This window comes from Cnephaeus nilssonii (assembly GCF_951640355.1).
Source record: "Cnephaeus nilssonii genome assembly, chromosome: 14".
Classification (NCBI taxonomy): Eukaryota; Metazoa; Chordata; class Mammalia; order Chiroptera; family Vespertilionidae; genus Cnephaeus; species Cnephaeus nilssonii.
In genome coordinates this window covers 43,945,507-43,965,505 of record NC_137085.1, presented here as the reverse complement: position 1 = coordinate 43,965,505, position 19,999 = coordinate 43,945,507, and the positions used below count along the sequence as shown (strand labels likewise).

General features: G+C 45.0%; 1 protein-coding gene across 8 annotated transcripts in view; it reads left to right on the top strand.

Moving 5' to 3' along the window:
- TJP2 (tight junction protein 2) overlaps positions 1 to 19,999 on the top strand; it is a 110,308-nt gene that overhangs the window by 55,860 nt on the left and 34,449 nt on the right. For 5 of the 8 annotated variants that reach the window (XM_079789893.1, XM_079789896.1, XM_079789892.1 and 2 more), the window contains 2 exons: positions 16,962 to 17,015; positions 19,320 to 19,444. In XM_079789893.1, the coding sequence (XP_079646019.1) occupies positions 16,971 to 17,015; positions 19,320 to 19,444 (170 nt within the window). In that variant the 5' untranslated portion in view covers positions 16,962 to 16,970. Of the gene's footprint in view, positions 1 to 8,214; positions 8,373 to 9,994; positions 10,082 to 16,961; positions 17,016 to 19,319; positions 19,445 to 19,999 lie in introns of those variants that run through there. The other 3 variants (XM_079789898.1, XM_079789897.1, XM_079789894.1) reach the window with 2 other exon arrangements.

Below are 19,999 nucleotides of genomic sequence, written 5' to 3'. Positions count from 1 at the left end.
ATGGTGGACAAGTTCAGATTTTAGATTAGGTAAACTATCCCCAGGGAAGTTCCATTGTTACCAAAACACCAAGGGTAGTGCCTTTTGGATTGACCTAACTTTTGGATTCTGTACCCGCTAAGAACTCACTCATTATTAATTTAAAAAGAAAAAGAAATACACAGGCACACAAAACAGGATTGTCCCCAAATAGGGACTGGCTGCTCGGGACAGACCTAAGGCTTGCTGAAGGTGGAAGTGAGGAAGGAAAGCAAAAGTCAGAAAGTGTGTGCGCCTCCCTCGGCACCAGTGTGAGCACCTTGCAGGAAAGGACCAGGTCTGGGCGAACAGACACCTGCACATTAGTCATCTGCCACTAAATTTTGCATAAGTTGAAACTAGGGATTGGCAAACTACAGCCAGCTGCTGGTTTGGTTCTTTTTGTTTGTTTGTTTGTTTTTCTGCCCACTAACTAAGAATTGTTCTTTCATTTTATAAAGGTTACATTTTATTCATTCACTCATTCACTTATTTATTTATTAAATATATTTTATTGATTTTTTTTTTGCAGAGAGGAAGGGAGAGGGATAGAAAGTTAGAAACATCGATGAGAGAGACATCGATCAGCTTCCTCCTGCACACCCCCACTGGGGATGTGCCCGCAACCAAGGTACATGACCTTGACCGGAATCGAACTTGGGACCTTTCCGTCCACAGGCTAACGCTTTATCCACTGAGCCAAACCAGTTAGGGCTAATGGTTACATTTTAAATGGTTATGTCAGTATCTATATAATGCTAAAATATATCAACTATGTGGCCCTTTAAGAAAATGTTGGCTGGCCCCTGGTTCAGAACTCCTAGAATTTCTCGCATGTTCTTTTGCCATCATGGAACAGTCATGTCAGGATGCTGACCTGTGAAAGATTCTGGCTTCACAAGGATGCTCTTGTCCGAGGTCCCTCTTGGCGGCGGTAAAGCGAAAGAGAGAAGGGTTTGGATGGGCGTGCCAAAGGGCTGGTTTGCTTCTGGTTTCAGTTGAGGCAGGTCACAGACTGATAACAGGGGCCAGCTGGGAAGTGCTGAGTATAGACTTCTTCTTCCAGGCTAAGCAGTAACATCCGTGAAAATGTGGAGGAAGTATGCTTCAAAGTGCATTTTGTTTTTAGGATTTTTTAGAGAGAGAGAGAAAGGGAGAGAGGGAGAGAGAGAGAAACATCTATGTGAGAGTGAAGCATTGATTGGCTGCCTCCTGCACGCCCCCTACTGGGGCTTGAGCCCACAACCCAGGCATGACTGGGAATTGAACTGGGGACTTTTCAGTGCACGGGATGCCGCCCAATCAATTGAGCCATACCGACCCGGGCAGATGGACACTCTGGGTGGTGCCATTTGTTCCCTTGGCCCTTTGACTTAATCTGGCGTGCGCGCCCACTTAGCAGAATGCCTAGAAAATTTCTGTTACGTGCCCTGATACGGGTTTCCTGGCCACCCTTAAGTCATGTGCTGCAAAGGTGCCTTTGGAACCTGCCTTAGAAATGATAGTTCTTTTTTTTTTTTAAATATATTTTATTGATTTTTTACAAAGAGGAAGAGAGAGGGATAGAGAGTTAGAAACATCGATGAGAGAGAAACATCCATCAGCTGCCTCTTGCACACCCCCTACTGGGGATGTGTCCCCAACCAAGGTACAGGCCCTTGACCGGAATCGAACCTGGGACCCTGCAGTCCGCAGGCCGACGCTCTATCCACTGAGCCAAACCGGTTTCGGCGAAATGATAGTTCTTCAGTCTTTCCTCACAGTAGGAGATCTTGACGATGCCTAAGCCCTTGGCTGGGCAGCAGGCCTCAGCTGCACGGGGAACCGGAGCCAGGTCTCCCTCTCCTCCTCCCCAGCTCCTGTGTCCTGCCAGGGCTGCCCACCTAGCTTACATTTCTTCCCTGCTTCCTAGTAAGATGAGCAGTTTGGACTCAAATTGCTAAAAATACAAATCCACTGATCCTACCTCAGACGTTTTACTTATTTTGCTCATTAATGAGGCCAAGATCCTTCCCGAGACCCCGGCTCCCCCTGCTTTCTACACTTGCTTGCTGGCCCCTTGATTTATGCATGGGAAGGCAGGACCGTGTGTATTATCCTCACTGTTTGAGTCTCCAGGGCTCCGTACAAAGCCTGGTATGAAAGAGGTGCTTAATAAATATTTATTGAATGAACTGATGGATGGATTCCACTTTCTACGTGAAATTTTAACTCCTGTAACTTTTTCCTGGAAAATGATGTTCTTCCGCACCTATAATTAGGTCCAGAGATCAATAATTGGAAAGTGTTATTCCTCTGACTATCCTACGGTGCCCAGAGCAGGGTCAGAAACACTGTAGGTGTTGATTGATTGTAATATGCTTTTGTGTTTCCATTTCATGTTAAGGAACGACAACTAAAAGTATAATTGTTCCCTTTTAGTCATCGTCACCCCCTTCACTATTTGCACATTTACTTGGCCTCTTGTAAAAGCTATAATGGCGGGATTTTATTGTGATTATTAAAGTGTGAAGGGAAACAGTCTCTCCCCTTTTATTATTGCGCCACCTAGTGGATTATGTCTGTTTATTGCGCAGTGGCCTTTGCTGATTTCCTGATAATTTTATATTCAAAAAAAGGGGAAATGCTGGGAACTTTTTTTATGCTTTAAGACTGCATACAATTTCTGCCCACAGTTTATGTCACTAGGCAGAAACGGATTTTTTTGAGACGAGCTCAGCATTGTTTAATTTAGAATTTAATAAAGAAGTTGCCCCATATCTGAAATGTCCCATGTTACCAACAAAAGAAAACAATGAGTTGGGAGAAGGGTGTGCCCCACACATTTTTTTCATGGACTGTCAGTTTAACTCAGTTTATGCATTAATGGTAAACAAGATACTAGATCAAGAATGAGTAGTGTTTTTTCTAAGTTTGGAAACAGGGCTGTCTCAAACATCTGAACTTCTTTTTCCTTTAAATTTTGTCATGAGAAAAAAAAATTTAGGAGACTATTTTTGTGTAACTTGCTTTTCAGTTTCATCTACTCTGTTTTATTATTAAGTCAAAGTCATTAGCAAAGCGTGTAGTTCGCATTTTCATTATTTTTAATAGCTTGTCATCTGGGAGGGAGGTGGATGCAGGAAATTCCACCTTTCTTTCCCCTTCCTGCCTCTGGTCTTTGTTACCCCCTCGTCTTAATGGTGTGTTCTAGTACCACCGAGAATTCTTTTATTTTTCTCCCTCAGTTTCCAGGAGATGCAGTGGACACGCAATGTGCTAAACGCACCACGCAGGAACACGTCCCATTATCAAGTTTATGATGCTTTAAATATGTAACAATTACTTGTGAAGTTGAAGCTATAAATTGTAAACTCTTTAATCATATCTATAGATGAATAGTTTAATATAAAATGTCTTTTATATTCATGTTTTCAAACTGTCATTTGCTCACTTTTATCAACGACAAAGAGTTCACAATCTCCCCTCCAGGCACTCCCCCTCCCCCAATCTTTCTTTTTTTTTAAAAAAAAATATTTTTTATTGATTTCAAAGAGGAAGGGAGAGGGAGAGATAGAAGCATCAGTGATGAGAGAGAATTATTGATCAGCGCCTCCTGCATGCCCCCTACTGGGGATGGGAGGTGTGTGTGGAGGGGGACGTGCATCCTCTTACCCGTAGATCCTGGGCAGGACTTGAGATTGTGCTTTTCTAACAAGCTCCCAGGTGTTGGCAGTACAGTTTCTAAAGGTGAGGGTCTTTATGGTCCTGCCTTTATTCCCCAATCCTGAGAGGAAAGGCATGCCTTTGAGCAGGGGTCCTCAAACTTTTTAAACAGGGGGCCAGTTCACTGTCCCTCAGACCGTTGGAGGGCCGGACTATAGTTTAAAAAAAAAAACTATGAACAAATTCCCATGCACACTGCACATATCTTATTTTGAAGTAAAAAAACAAAACGGCAAAAACACCCGCATGTGGCCCACGGGCCGTGGTTTGAGGACGCCTGCCTTTGAGGCTCAGGATGCTGTGTGTGGGCTTACTGGCTCTCAGGGGAAGGAGCAGGCACACTGATAAATGCCGGGAGCACTGTGCCTTGGGTCTGGGAGGGACAGTTTACCTTGGGTGTCTCATACAGGGCCAACTGGCAGGACTCACCCACGGACTCTAATCATTGTTTTTCTAACCTGCCTTTTGCCAGCTAATAATTTTCTCTATCTTGGTGCCTATCATGGGGTGGTGGTTTGTGTGTATGTTTGTTTTTTTAAACTGAAGCTATGTTTTAATGTTTTGCAGGTTTAAATGTCAGGTTGAAAATCATAAAGTGGACAGGGCTGTGTCTCTGTTGGCAAATTAGCACCTTCCTTTTTGGCTTATTAATGGCTTTGCAATTACAAATAAGAAAGGTCTGTTTAAATGATAATTATACCGTGCTGGTCAGTGTACCAGAACTGTGAACACAGAGGCCTTAAATATAATGTAATTATCTGCTGATGCTTCTTTGCCTCATAGCTTGTTAAAATTGGACTCATGCAGGGCAACTCTGGGTTCAGATTGTGACTAGCCACCTAGTGGCTTTGGGGCAAGTGCAAGTTCTTAATATCTCAGGACACACACACACACACACACATTCATATATGTACTAGAGGCCCGGTGCACGGGATTCGTGCACTGGTGGGGGGCGTGGCCTGTGGGGATAGGTCCGCTGTGGGAGCACCGCTCATCCAGGTCAGCCGAGGGGCTGTGGACCCGCCCTTTGAGTGGCTGCTCCCTGGTCCGGCATCTTCCATGGAGCACTCGCCTCTCCAGGGGACCAGGTTGGGGTTGGGCCCAGGGACAATAGCCCTGAGAGGCAGCGGAATAGGCCTGAGTCCCGCAGCAGCCACGAACCCACCTCCCAGCATCCTGCATGGCCTGTGGGTGTCCAGAGGAGGCGGCAGGGAGTGCGGAGGAGGAGCCTGGGGCTCCTGCATTGAGCATCTGCTCCCTGATGGTCATTGTGCGTCAGAGCGACTGGTCAACCGGTCGTTGTGGTCATTGCGCTGTTTGGTCGCTAGGCTTTTATTATGTAGGATAGGATAATGTATAATGACATGTATCCCATACATATATGTGTGTGTGTGTGTATTTTAAATTAAGACTATTTTTTTTCTAGAGCATTTTAAGGTTTGCAGCAAAATTGAGGGAAGAGTACAGAGATTTCCCATATACCCCCCGCCCCACCCATGCACAGCCTCCCCCATTATTAAGATCCCACACCAGATTGGTACATTTATTACAGTTGATGAACCTACACTGACACGTCATTATCACCGAAAGCCCATCGTTTACCTTACAGTTCACTCTTGGTCTTATATGTGGGTTTGGACAAATGTATAATGACATGTATCCCATCATTATGGTATCATACAGAGGATTTTTCACTGCCCTAAAAATCTTCCGTGCCCTGCCTACTTAGCTCTCCCTCCCTCCCTCCTTCTAACCCCTGGCAACCCCTGATCTCTTCATTGTCTCGTAGTTTTGCCTTTTTCAGAGGTTATAGAGTGGGAATCGTACAGTGTGCAGCTTTTTCAGATGGGCTCCTTTCACTTGGTCACGTGCATTTCCATGTTCTCCACGTCTTTTCATGGCCGGATAGCTCATTTCTTTCCAGCCCTGAATAATGTTCCATTGTCTGCATGGACCACCATTGTTATCTGTCCACCTCCCGAAGGGCGCCTTGGTTGCTTCCAAGTTCTGGCAATTCTGAATAAAGCCACTCTAAACATCCGTGCGCAGGTTTCTGTGTGGACGTGAGCTTTCGTTCCCTTTGGGTGAACACCAAGGAGCACAATTGCTGGTTCCCGTGGTGAGAGTAGGTTTACTAGTAGTTTTGTAAGAACCCATCCAGCTGCTTTCCAAAGTGGCTGTACGGTGTTCCACGCCCGCCAGCGACGAATGAGAGTTCCTTTTGCTCCACACCCTCACCAGCCGCTGTTGTCAGGGTTCCAGACTGTGGCCAGCGGTAGCTAACTCCCAGGATTGTGGGCGACCCGTGAGCAGTTGTATAGGGTCCTTGGTATGGTGCTCTGCTGCGTGTGAATGACTTCCTGTCTTTGCAGCTCTCATAACCTTCTTATCTCTCGTTCCCAGGGCCGGTGTGCTTTAAGACTACCACACTGTAGATTAAGTTATTTTGGCATCTCTGTCCATGCTGAGGATGGGTGTGCTGAACAGTTGACTGCCCAGGCACACCGAGTACGTGTAGCGTCTTGAATGCACCCTGAAGGTTATCCCTCCTGGCTGTGGCCGTGCTGTTCCCTCTTCCTAGAAGGCCCACCCACCCCACACATCAGTCACCCTCCAGCACTGAGCTCCCGCAGAGCCCTGAGTGGGAGGGTGGACCTTCCCTGGGGCTGGTGCACGTCCCCCTCCACCCACCCCCAGAGAATAACTTCCACCCATGCCATCGATTTCAGTTGTCATCCTTGCCATTACCCATCACCCACCTTCCTCCAGCCCCTCATGGCCCTTTTTCTTCCATGAACATAATAACCTTGCTTCTCCTCAGGGCCTTTGCGCCTGCTGTTCCCTCTCTCTGGAGGTCTGTCCAGAGTTTCTTATCATTAGTTCTTTCCAGTGTCCCATCTCGTGGCCCTTACTGCTACCTGAGATTATAATATGTTTGCCTGTTTATTGCCTGTTTCCTCCTCTAAACGCCTCCCTGTGAGGGAAGGGTTTGGGTTTGTTATCCCCCCAGAATCGAGAGCAGGGTCTGACACATCCGGAGGTTCCGGGAACGCTGGTTGCATGAACGAGCCTCGTATATTTATTTGTCCGCGGTTGTCTTTGCAGCGCTGTGATTCTGGTCCCACTTCCCCACGGGGCTGTGACTGCCTTAGGGTGGGATTCAGTGTTGTTTGTCTTTCCATCCACAGGGCCAGCGGATTGCTGCTCAGTAAATGTGCTTGCATATGTGAATATGGAAGTTAGGAATCTTTGAGAAAGAAATCCTTAAATTCTTGAGATCTTCTCAAGGAGGCAGCTGTCCACCACAAAATGTCCCTTTGAACAACTAACTGCTGGTCAGCACAGGATGGCCGTTCTCTCTGGCCTTTTTCGGGGGCTTGGCCCTGTGTTGTTCTTTAGGCCCTGGGTGTTCTCTCTCTCTCTCTCTCTCTCTCTCTCTCTCTCTCTCTCTCTCTCGTTCATTGTTCAGAACTCATCCCAATGTCCTTTGCTCATGGTGAACACCCTGCACTCCCCACCCACTCTGGCTAGATCAGATGCTGGCTCTTGCCAAGCTTCCTGAGGGCTGTGCTGTACGTGGATTGACCTTCATTTGATCCTCAGACCTTGCACATTGCACTTGGTAAACATTTGTTGAATGACTACGGAGTGAGTGGTAGCGTATCTGCACACCCATGTTCGTAGCAGCGTTCTTCACAACGGTCAAGAGGTGAAAGTAACCCAAGTGTCTCCATCGGCAGATGATAGATAAACAAAATGTGGTCTGTACGTACAATGGAATATTATTCCCCCCAGAGAGGAAGAAAATTCTGACAGATGTTACAAGGGTGAACCTTGACGTTGTGCTAAGTGAAATAAGCCAGACACAAAAAGACAAACACTTGATGATCCCACTTACGTGAGGTACCCAGAGTAGTCCAATTCATAGGAATGGTTGCCTGGGGCTCCCAGGAGGGGGAAGCAGGGAGTTGTTTAATGGGAACAGAATTTCAGTTTTGCAAGATGGGAGTCCTGGAGATTGTGCAACAGTGAGAAAGGATCTAATGCTACTGAGCTGCACGCTGAGGAATGGTTGTGATTTTATGTTGTGTGTGTTTTTTTAGCACAATTAAAAAAAATAGTGCAGGAAGAAACTGTGACTTCTGGAAACCTGGAATTCTTTTTTTTCTTTCTTTTTTTTTTTTTTTTTGGAATTCTTAAATTGTAGGATGCCTTTGACTACTGGGCAGTATACATGAATTTAAGGGAAAAGGTATTTATTTCCTCACCAGGGAAGCTCACGTGATTTCCTGAGGACTGTCAGAGTGTAGGAGTGAGCTGCCTTAAGCAACCCCTTTTCCTCCACCTGGATTCTCTGCACCTGGCACCCAGGGCTGAGCCTGCCTCTACCTGCACAGCTGGCGTTGAGTCCTAGGCACCCTCAGTTTCCAAGATCCTCCTCCAGTAGGGTTCCTTTAGTGTGTGTGTGTGTGTGTCTGTGTGTGTGTGTTTTGTTGTTGTTAATCCTCACCTGAGGATATTTTTCCATTAATTTTCAGGGGGAGTGGAAAAGAGAGGGAAAGACAGAGAGAAACATCGATGTGAGGGAAACACATCGATTGGTTGCCTCCTGCACCAGGGCCCAGGCCAAGGAGGACCCTGTAACCAAGGTATGTGCCCCTGACCAGAATCGAACCCGGGACCCTTTGGTCCGCAGGCCGACACTCTACCATTGAGCCAAACTGGCTAGGGCAGTAGGGTTCCTTTGTACTCTCTGTGCTCTTCAGTGTAAGATTTGAAACAGAATTTCATTAATTTCCCGTCCTGTTCTTCTGTTCCAGCACTTCTGAAGAACTTACTCTTGCCCTGGCCGATGTGGCTCAGTTAGTTGGGCATTGTCCTGTGCACCACAAGGTCACTGGTTCCATTCCTGGCCAGGGCACATGCCCGGTTTGCAGGCCTGATCCCCGGTAGGGGGCATGCAGAAGGCAGCCTATTGATGTTTCACTCTTGCATCAATGTTTCTCTCTCTCCCTCTCCCTTTCTCCCTAAAAATCAATACAAAAGTAAGTCTTTAAAAAACACACACTTACTCTTGTAGAGTCCAAGGGAAGGACACGAACATTTTGAGTGCCCATGTAAATTAGTACTTCAGCATGCACGCTGCCAAGTAAATACTTGGCCCTCTGAGGTGTAGGTGGTACGATCCCCATTTTATAAAGAAGGCAGCAGATAGCCATCCACGGCTCACAGCTAAGTGACCGAACAGATGGAGATTGCATCCCCGACGTTATGTCATTAAAACTCGCCTTATTGCCTCTGTTCAGGTTATTTCCTCTAGGGTCCAAATTTATTCCCATCTCTACCTCAAAACCCGGATGGCACACTGCTCACGGCAAACTGCTTAGGTGCATTGGTGTGACATCCACGCAGTCGTGAGAATGATCACCGGTTCCCGGAGACCAGGCTTCCAAAACCCCACACCTCGATCTCAAACCCCAGGCGCCCCTTCACATCTTTTCTCCGTGTTCAGAGGCCTAAAATGTGCTTTCCAACTCGGACGCCTCCCTTCCCCGTAGGCAGGAAAGACGAAGAAAGAAACGGATAGGAGGCCCTTTGGTTTTCTTTTATCCGTTACATTTTCAGAAAGGTTGGAGGGAAATGTGCCGAGTGAGCACTCTGTCCTTGACTTGGCTCCGGGTTGTACCAACTCCCCAAGTCCTATCTTCCTCTGGCCAGCAGACCTCATGATCTCCAAGGATGTGAAACATCGATCTTCATGCCTTTTGATTTCTGTGTAACAATAGCATTTCTGTTCACCGGAAGTGTTCACAGCTTCTAGCCAGCTTACACTGTGTGTGTGTGTGTGTGTGTGTGTGTGTGTGTGTGTGTGTGTGTGGTGATTATAGGAGGGTCAATATAAATAAATACTTCTGCAAATATTCCTTTCTATAGTACTGCTCTCCAGTGTCCTACTTAGTTTCTACTTAGATCCGGAGTCCCTGGGTATGTCTAGAAGGAATATTTACTCTGATGCTCTAGGTCGCTCGCACGGGCGAGAGGGAGGAACGGAAAGCTGTGAGAGTGATGCACATCCAGGCTGCTTGCCTTTCTTCCCCACAAGTGATGCTTTCCAGAGCGTTTGGCCTCCCTGCTGTCTGGGTGTCACTGTGCGAGATGACCACAGGGTTTGCTGGGAATGTGGGCCACTATTGTATCGGCCTTACGTAACCACGTGCAGGGATGGCAGCGGGCGCGCAGCCTGGAGTGTGGGCAGTGGCCTGGCTGGTCACTCCCCAAAGTGACCATGAAGACGGCTCAGGCCCTGCAGAGGATGTGGCTCCAGGCCGGCAAAAAGCTGGGGCTGCTGAAAGGCCATGTGAGTCTCTCTTTGCCAGCTCTCACCCCTCTTCTTTCCCAACCTTTTTTCAGGAAGGGGTTGGGTGGGGGTCGGGGGGGGGGCAGCAAAGTCCCTCCCACCTTTCTCTGTGGGTTTATCCGTGCTGGCAGCTTTCCGTAACAAATTGGGAGATGCAGATGGCAGTCAGTCGTGGCTTTTTAATTATTTGCCCCATTTTTAGCGGACTTCTGTGAAATGGAGGGCGCCCCCGGGATTTATGAATCAGAGGCTGCTGTTTCCCAGGGACTCTGGGAGCCGGTGGTGCTTCCTGGGGAAACCTAATAGACGGCCGCGTGGAAGATGTTGGTGGGTCGGAACGTCTTGTTTTTTGGGGAAGAGCTTTTTGGTTCCTTACTCTGCAGAAATCTATATTCTTATTCTATGCTTAGGCTTCTACATGAGAAGAAAAAGAGGTTTTCTCATGTCCTTTTTTGTGTAGTTTGGACAAAGGTAGTACTGTAACATGTAGGAGTGTTTACTTTCGTGGCTTGGGATCTTTGTCAAGCATGTCCCTTGTGAGCCATTTTAATTCGTCTTTACCTTGAGCTTTGGCCTCCATCACTGGGGAGCAGCAGTTTGGCTGTTGAGGGGGACACAGAGCACTGAAGACTTTGGGTATCTGTCTTTCGGTTGGGTTTGAACCTGTTTCCATATTCTTTATATAAAATACAGGATGTTTCCTGTTTTGGCCAAGATTCTTCCAAAGGAAAGAAACTTTATAACAACTGGAGGGTATTTTTAAAACAACAGGTCAAATAACTGTTTGTCTTTGTTTCTTTCTCTTTGTTTTTTTTTTTTTTTTTTCACGAAAATACCTTACTGTTAACACAAAGCTTTCCTATTTATGGTAGAAAAACGAGCTCTCTTCACTTTCCATGTCCTGTAGAAATGATTCCTTCTAATATCGAGGGGCTTGTTCTTAATACTCCTTTCATGAACAATGAAAGTGACGAGAAAAGAGTGGGGACACGCACACGGATCCCGGGCAGCTGGAATGTTGACTTGGGGTGGGAAGGAGGCTGGGAGTCTCCTGCACCTGGCAGCCCCCAGAGCTAGCCTCATTCTCCCCTTTCATTCCCTCCGTGCCTTCACACACCCTCTCACGTTACTGCTTCTGCCTCCTGCCTTGCCCTTCCTTCAGTAGAAATGATCACCCTTTCTTCTGCCCTTTCACCTTGCAAAGTCTGTACTGCGTTAGAGAATATTTGTGTGCATGTATGCACAACCCAGGGACACGGACAATAGGGTGGTGAAGGCCTGGGGTGGGGGGCAGGGTGGGCTAGAAGAGGTCAGTGGGGGGAAAAAAGGGGACATATGTAATACTTTGAACAATAAAGATTAAAAAAAAAAGAATGTTTGTATAGGGGTCTCGGCCAGGAACCAGGTAGCCGTGATGTTGACCATGTGCTCCCCCATTTTTTAACTCACGAAATATTGGGACACGTAAAAGAATCCTATATCTAAATCAAAAGCATAATCATAACGCAAATCCCCGTGAGCTCATCACGTGTGTCCATGAACCTTCCCCAAGAAGGGCACATACCTTGTAGCCGTCCCTATCTCACTGCGCCTCGTTCCTCAGCCATTTCATCCTGAATTCCGTGTTTCTCATTCCCTACACACATCCATACTTACAAATATCCCTAAACAAAAGATTAGTTTCGTTGGCTTTTTCCCCCCCATTGTGATAAAAACTGCATAACCTAAAATTTGCAGTCTTAGCCAAATTCTTACAAGTCCAGTACAGTAGAGTTAAGTCTGTTCACATTGTTGGGAACGATGATCTCACACTCGACGAATTCTTCTAGGATGTGTCTCACTCAGTGGTATGTGTGAGATGCATGTGTTGTAGTATGTGTGGCTCTAGTGTGTCTTCGTTGCTGTATACATTGCATTTTAATAATAGATCATGATTTTTTATGTCCTGTCTGCTTTTGATTGATATTTGGCTTGTTTCTAGGTGTTGGCTATTGAGGGCATTGCTGCTAAGAATACCCTCTTGTGTACCCTTGTGCACACATTCACACATTTCACTGCGTCATGGAATATGGAATATCTTTATCTCTGACACATGTATGCTCTCCCTATGGCCCTGCATGCAAAGTTCCCTAATGCTAAACAGCCACCCCCCTGGCATTCACAAAGACATTCTGAATATTGATAGAGGTTCTCTGATCTGTGCACAGCCCAGCACAGACAGGCGGGGAAGGGGGGGGGAGGACCCAAGGCCCGGGGTTCCATGTGAAAGGCATGAGCTCAGCTCTCAGCTACGCTGCTGCACACTGGCAGCCTGCCCCCAGGGATGCATGCAGAGCTGGTGTTCTGAGGGATATGTGTGTTTATGGGGGGCTCTGTGTGCTTCTGAAAAGGTAATCCTGTGTAGAGAGGAGGCAGGGGAGACACTCGGTGATTTGCTTTTGGGGCACACCTTGGCTGGTAAACTCCACATGGGCTTTGGCTGTTTTACTCATCAATGTATCTCAAGTCCCAGGAACCACCTGTTTGGTGCGTAGGGGTTGCTAATAAATATTTTCGAATGAACGAGTGAGTGAGGGAATGAAGGAAGGAAGGCTCTCAATGCATGAAGGGTTTCCTCTGAGACCTTTGCAAAAAAGTCACAGCTCTGTGGACTAACTAAATACGTACACATAGTTACTGTATATTTTTAATGCTCAAAGGAGGTATTAAAATTTATTTTTCTCCAATTCCCTTACCTTTAGGATTTTAAATTCATCACTTAGTTTAACAGAATATATATTCTTTTAATATTATGTTTAAGTAGTGAATGCGTTATGCCACAGTTTCTTAACCCTGAATAAGAAGAAGACCCTTGCAATTTGATGAGAGTCATATCGGAGTTTTTGGTGAGGCCTTTAGGCACCTGGTAAGGTCTGATTAAGAATTTGACTTAGTCCTATTGGTAGTGGTAGGGGATTAACCCAGTCTCTGGAAAATCTAATTTTTTTTTTTCACTTCTGCCACCTCCCCTTTACCCCACTAACCACTCCCTCCATCCAGTAGATCTGGGGAAAATCTAATTTAAATCACCCCTGCAGGCAGCACAGAAATCAAGACAGTATAATCTCATTATGGAAGAATAGTGAATTTCAAAATCCAGGCTTATTCTACTTGGGCAACATTAAAAAAAATCTATAGCAATTCATTTATTTGCCTAAACAATAAAAAATATGTAAATCTAAAACTTTGAAAAGGGAGTGTGCTGTTTTTATTTTTAAAATAAAAATGTATTCTAAAAGTAATGTGCTCATATAAAAATATTTTCTGCCATTCCACAGCTCTTGGGGGAAGTTTAACATTTTTTTGGTATTTATTCTTCTAGTCCTTTCCTTATAAGCATATATATGAAAACAGGAATGGAAACATGGATGTTTTGTATCTTGATCCCCACAGTAGACTTTTAAATATAGAGCTCTATGTATACATATATATACCTGCTCTCCTATTGTTGGATATTTTATGATTATCTGTTTTAAAAATATAAGCAGATATAAACAAGTTTATACGTATGTTTTTGTGCGCTTGTGCAAATATGTCTGTAGAATAAACTTCTAGAAGTGGCATTGATTGGCCAAGGGAAATGCAGATGTTACATTGTGGTACGCATTGGTAATTTGCCCCCTGGAAGGTTTGTACTAATTTATATTCCCACTGCTTCCACCAACAGTGGACAGACCAGAAAATGAAAAATTCTCTTTAATTGAAAACATAGTCATCATGATGAAGAAACTTTTAAACAGACTGATGGAAGTTAAATATTCTTTTCAGTGCCCGGGCATTTCACTGTGTCGGTCGGTTCATTTAACCGAAATATCACTCTCTTTTTGGACACTCAACCCCATAGCATTGCTTAATCCTAGGGGGGTGATTGCCGTGGTATTGGTTAGAATTTCCGGAGCCAAACCAGCTATGGGTAGTTTTTGTGTTTTTAAAAAATTATTTTCTGCTCTGTTAATCAACAGGTATTGTTTTAAAGATCTTAACGGTACTGACTTCAGGCTTCTATTACTGCTCTTTAGAAGTTGGCTGTCATTCTAATTGTTGTTCTTTTAGTAGTAATCTCTTCTGTCTAGCTGCTCTCAAGTCGCTGTATCTTTTTCTGACGTGATAGTTCCATGTGTTTAAAAGTGTTTTTCTTTTATTTCTTATTGATTTTTAGAGGGAGAGGGAGGGAGAAACATTTATGTGAGAGCGTAACAAGTGCCTGCCTCCTGCACGCCCCCTAGTGGACCATGAATGGAACTGGCAACCTTTATGTGCCTGGGACTATGCTTAACCAATTGAGCCACACCAGTCAGGGCTCTTTTCTTTTTAAAAACTTGCCCTCCTTGCCGAAGCCGGTTTGGCTCAGTGGATAGAGCGTCCGTCTGGGGACGGGGGGGGGGGGGGGGGTGTCCCATTCCAGTCAAGGGCATGTACATTGGTTGCGGGCACATCCCCGGTAGGGGGTGTGCAGGAGGCAGCTGGTCGATGTTTCTCTTTCATCGATGTTTCTAGCTCTCTATCCTTCTCCCTTCCTCTCTGTAAAAATCAATAAAATATATTTAAAAAACAAACAAAAAAACTTGCCCTCCTTGCTATGAACTGGGCTTCCTGAACCTGAAACATCCTCAGTTCTGGAAGAGCTATTATCTCTTCGGGTATTGCATCTCTCCTCCACTCTTATCATTTCCTTCAGAACATGTAATTAGACGCACTGTGATCCTTGGTCACTCTTCTCTGTTTATGTTTCACTTTTCAAATGCTTTGTGCTGCATCCGGTTAATTTCTTCACATCTGTCTCCCAATTCATTGATGAGTGTCTTCACCTGTGTGTAGTATGTGTGTGTTTTTAAAAAAATATATTTTATTGATTTTTTTTTTTTAACAGAGAGGAAGGGAGAGGGATAGAGAGTTAGAAACATTGATGAGAGAGAAACATCGATCAGCTGCCTTGACCGGTATCGAACCTGGGACCCTTCAGTCCGAAGACCGACACTCTATCCACTGAGTCAAACCCATTAGGGCTGTAGTATGTGGTTTAATCCATTCTTTATCTAATTTCAATCACCACATTTTTTCATTTCTACAAATTTTTCTTTTTCTTTTTCAGGTTTGCTTTTAGTCATTCTTGATGGTCTCTTGTTGTTGTTTTTTCATTATTCTTTCAGTATCCCCTTTTAATTTCCTATGGTAAACATGGTGCATATTTAACATACTTTTTTTTGGTCTGTGACTGATATTTTCAGTATTGACCACATTTGATTCTGCAGTTTTTGGTTTCTTTTAATTCTCAGTCACGCAACTTGTTTGATGTGTGTGTTTAGATTGTGAACTCTTGTTCCTCAGATGTGTAGCGCGGGCATTCTTGGAAGCCTGCGCTTGAGTGAGTTCCTTGGGAGAATTGGCATCTGCCTCTGGGTACCTGGGTCCTAGCAGAGCAGAACCACTTTGGGCCGGAGTGTTTGGGTCGTGTGTGCTCATATCCATAATATGAATTTCAGTTCCAAACCTCTGTGAGTACAGGTCTGTTGATAGGAATTCTACAGCGAGATATTTTTAGTTATTTCCATTCTACTCGGCACCAAGGATGAGATGTGTCCATGCCATCTCCCTCTGCCTGGGTTTCCCCCCTCATACATCTACTTTGATCTGATCTCCATCCTGTTTGGATCCTACAATTTATCTTTCTTCCCAGCATGTCCTGTAAACACCTGTGTCAGGGCTGGCTTCTCTCTCCAGCTTTGAGCTGTCTTGGCATTTCTAGCCTTTAAGGATTTCCCTTCAAGGCAGTCTGTACTAGTGCATTATTATTATTTTTTTAAATGATGCCCACTATTTTCTGGTTTTCCTAGACATCTATTTTGGAATATTGTTACAACCTGAAGCCCCAGTGGCCTGTATAGGCAGGCATTTTCATTTTTCACATCCAGCAATACTAATGGAAAAAAGGGATTTCACAGACTACACAATTGAACACTTTTTGTGATAAGACCGTGGATTCCTTTAGATATAAAAATGCAGAAAACTTGCCTGGGAGATTGCCTTTGATAGGAAGAGCAGAGACTGGTTAAAAAGAAAAGCAAGCCCTGGCTGGTTTGGCTCAGTGGATAGAGCGTCAGCCTTCAGACTGAAGGGTCCCAGGTTCGGTTCCATCATGGGCACATGTTCGGATTTCGGGTTCGATCCCTAGTAGGGGGCATGCAGGAGGCAGCCAATTAATGATTCCCTCTCATCATTGATGTTTCTATCTCTCCCTTCCCATCTGAAATCAATAAAAATATATTTTTTAAAAAAAGAAAAGCAAAAGAATGAAAGATATCTGCTTGGAACTATCTAATTCTCTCTTTAAAAAAAATGTTTTCATTGATTTTTTAGAGGGAGAGGGATAGAGAAATAAACATTGATCATCTGCCTCTTGCACGTCCCCTACTGGGGATCAAGCCCGCAACCCAGGCATGTGCCCTGACCAGGAATTGAACCAGTGACCTCGTGGTTCCTGGGTCATCACTCAAGTGCTGAGCCACACTGGCCAGGCTAATTCTCTTTTTAAGGTACTCTATAGTGACACTGTTTTGGAGTGGTGATCATAAAAAGGTTCCACATAGAATATTTTACTCTTTTTAGAGCATATATCTCACTGTGTATTTCAGTAATTTTCCAGGATTGTTAAGAATGCCATTTCATTGCAGGAGAGAGTGTTTGCAAATAGGCAGCATAATGTTCCTAAACACACCAACTTTTGGTATATTCAAAGTCTAAGCTGAACTTCTTTATATGGAGCTATTTTGGATTATGGTTTCATATTTAGCGTTGAAACGTTTGAGGTTTTAATCACATTGGTTTTGCTTGTTTTCCACAGGCCCCAGGGATGGAGGAGGTGATATGGGAGCAGTACACTGTGACCCTGCAGAAGGTGAGTGCCGCACGTGCCGTACCGGCCACAGTCATGTTCTCGTGTTTACGGATCGTGGGCCTTGCTTGTTTTGCCCTAAACACAGTGTTTTCCCCTTCAGGTGGATAGTGCATTGTAGGGAATAGCTGGCAATAATTACCACATCAACAAAGATTTGCACGCTATTACATTGTTTTGGTTACAGTCTGTATAACATAGAAGATTCTAGAGGTTATTTAGTGCATTCATCTATTTCCAGACAGAACAGGTTATGAAAAAATAGAGAAAAAGAGGGGAGGAATGGAAATAACCTGTACTGTTTAAGGACATTGAGGTAGCCTCTGCAACTCTAATAATTTTTATTGTAATATATAGAAAACTTTTAACTCCTTCTGTGAGTTTGAAGTCTAAACTAAATTTAAAACATTGGTTTAGCCATCAGGAGACATGGGTTGTTCGCCTTTCTCCTTATTGTATTAAGAGGTGTTGAGTTAATTAGATGTAAAAAAAAAATCCCCTTATCCAGTGGTACTGAAGGTAGAAGTAATATATGTGAATATATTTTACTTAATTTTTTGAAAATTTAAATATTTTTTATTGATTTTAGATACAGGAAGGGAGGGAGGGAGAAAGAGGAACATTGATCGGCTGCCTCTTGCACGCCCCCTGCTGGGGATTGAGCCCTCAACCCAGGCATGTGCTCTGACCCAGAATCAAACCAGCAACCTTTTGGTGCATGGGACATGCTCAACCAATGGAACAGCAGCTGCGAAGGCCATTTTACTTAGTTTTAAAAGTCATTTCAGAGGTTTTGCTCCTCTTGATTAAATGAGGTAATACAAACAGCTTCCAATGCAGGGGGTCGTGGCTTAAGAAATGTTAGCTCCGTTCCTTTTTATTCTGACAGCAGACTTCAAGGGAGGCATGCTAGCGTTAACCCCACTCTAAACAAGCGTAGGCACCGACAGGGGGTGAGTGATTTCTGTGCAGCTGAGCTGGACTAGAGCTACACTCGTGGTCCCCAAGTCTCATTCCGTCAAGCCGCCTTGGTCAGCATCGCTGTGATTTTCCTGGGCCCTGAGCGTCTCACTCCTGCTCTGAATCCCTCCAGTCTCTGTCACTTCCTAGGGGAATGGTCAGTTCCTTAAATGGAGTCTTCCTTCTTCAACTTCTGTCTTTAACGAACATTTGGTTTCTGAGTAAATATGTATTAAATTCATCCGGGAAAAACACACACAGATCAGGTGCTGAAACTTCCGGGGCAGTAACCATGGCTTCATCAGTTGAGGGGTTCCCCCCCTAGGCCTCATTTTTTCAGTTCTGTCTCTTCTCTGTGCCCATCCACCAGCATTTCACATACCCCTTCAATCTGGCAAAGGTGAGAGACATCTTAGGCCTGGTCTAGAGGATGGAGCTGCCTCTGTGTAAAACCAGGCACGGGTGATGGTGCTGCCAAACCCAGAGCCGTGTGGTTCGCTGTGGGCAGCCCAGCCTGTTTTGTGTTGGGGACCGTTTGTCCCCATAGTGGGCCCAGGTGGGCACTTTTCTTGAGGGGAAATTTTTTATTCTCTGAGTAGATTTTTACATAATCAAACTCTACTCTAGGGGTATAGTCATATCTACGCATATCATCCGGATGATACCGGAGGCCTAGCTTTCCTGAACACTGAATTGAATTAGGATTCCGTGTTCTCTGGGATCACGGTTACTGTTCTTGACCATGGAGGTAATGAATCTGTATTCCCATGTTATGTGCATGTAGAAAAGAATTTAATGCTTTGCTGTCTCATAAGAGCTCAACTCTAAGTTTATCTTCAGACTTGATCTTTAAAATCCGTTTACTTATTTTTCACCCTATATTTAAAATGGACCCACCAACTCCTCTAATTTGGGGAGTGAAAGGTATTCTTTACATAATACTGTTTCAGCATGGATTCGGTGGTGCCTGAAGCTGTTCCAGCTCAGGCCGGGATTCGAGAACAGGTAGGATTGGTTATGCAACTAGCATGGCCCTATTCGGACAGAAAGTGTTATTTCCCATCCCCTGCCAGCTTCTAGGGACAACGCCAGTCAGTGCTCGCCATCTTCCCCAGCCTTCACGAGGCTGTTTCTTTTAGAGAAGGGATTTCCCTTTATAAACCTGTCAGCTCACCAGGATGCCGCTTTATTTTGTTTCTGTGAAGCCCGCTCTTCCTGAGCTGGGTCTGGTGATTGGGTCGCCCTTTACTTTACTGAGTGCTTGTAATACATCCTGAAAGCCACTTATGGAAAGGGTGTTTGTTTGTTTGTTTGTCTGTAAGTTTTTCTCTTCACTTCCATGAACAGGATTCCAAAAGAGGGTTTGGAATTGCAGTGTCCGGAGGCAGAGACAACCCCCACTTTGAAAATGGAGAAACGTCCATCGTCATTTCTGACGTGCTTCCCGGCGGGCCCGCCGACGGGCTGCTCCAGTGAGTGGCCTCCCTTCGCGCCCCAGCCCCTGCAGCCCGCTGGGTCGGCCCCAGACAAGATGCTGCGGGTGGTGTTCATTATAAAATAATATTTAAAAAGCATATATCTATGTATATGTATATATGTATGTGTGTGCTTTTATATACATACGTGTGAATTTATATGAGAATTAAGGCCATAGCACACCAGTCCTTTGGGAGCATCCAAATAGAGGAAGGAGAGCAGTGGTTCCATAGGAAGGTAGTTCTAACTATCACCGCTGTCATTCCTGGGCTTAGGGACCATTTCTGAACATGGAATAGAACAGCGATCAGCAAACTCATTAGTCAACAGAGCCAAATACCAACAGTACAACGATTGAAATTTCTTTTGAGAGCCAAATTTTTTAAACTTAAACTTCTTCTAACGCCACTTCTTCAAAATAGACTCGCCCAGGCCGTGGTATTTTGTGCAAGAGCCACACTCAAGGGGCCAAAGAGCCGCATGTGGCTCGCGAGCCGCGGTTTGCCGACCACTGGAATAGAAGATTGGCATTGCTTCCCCACCGCCCCCCG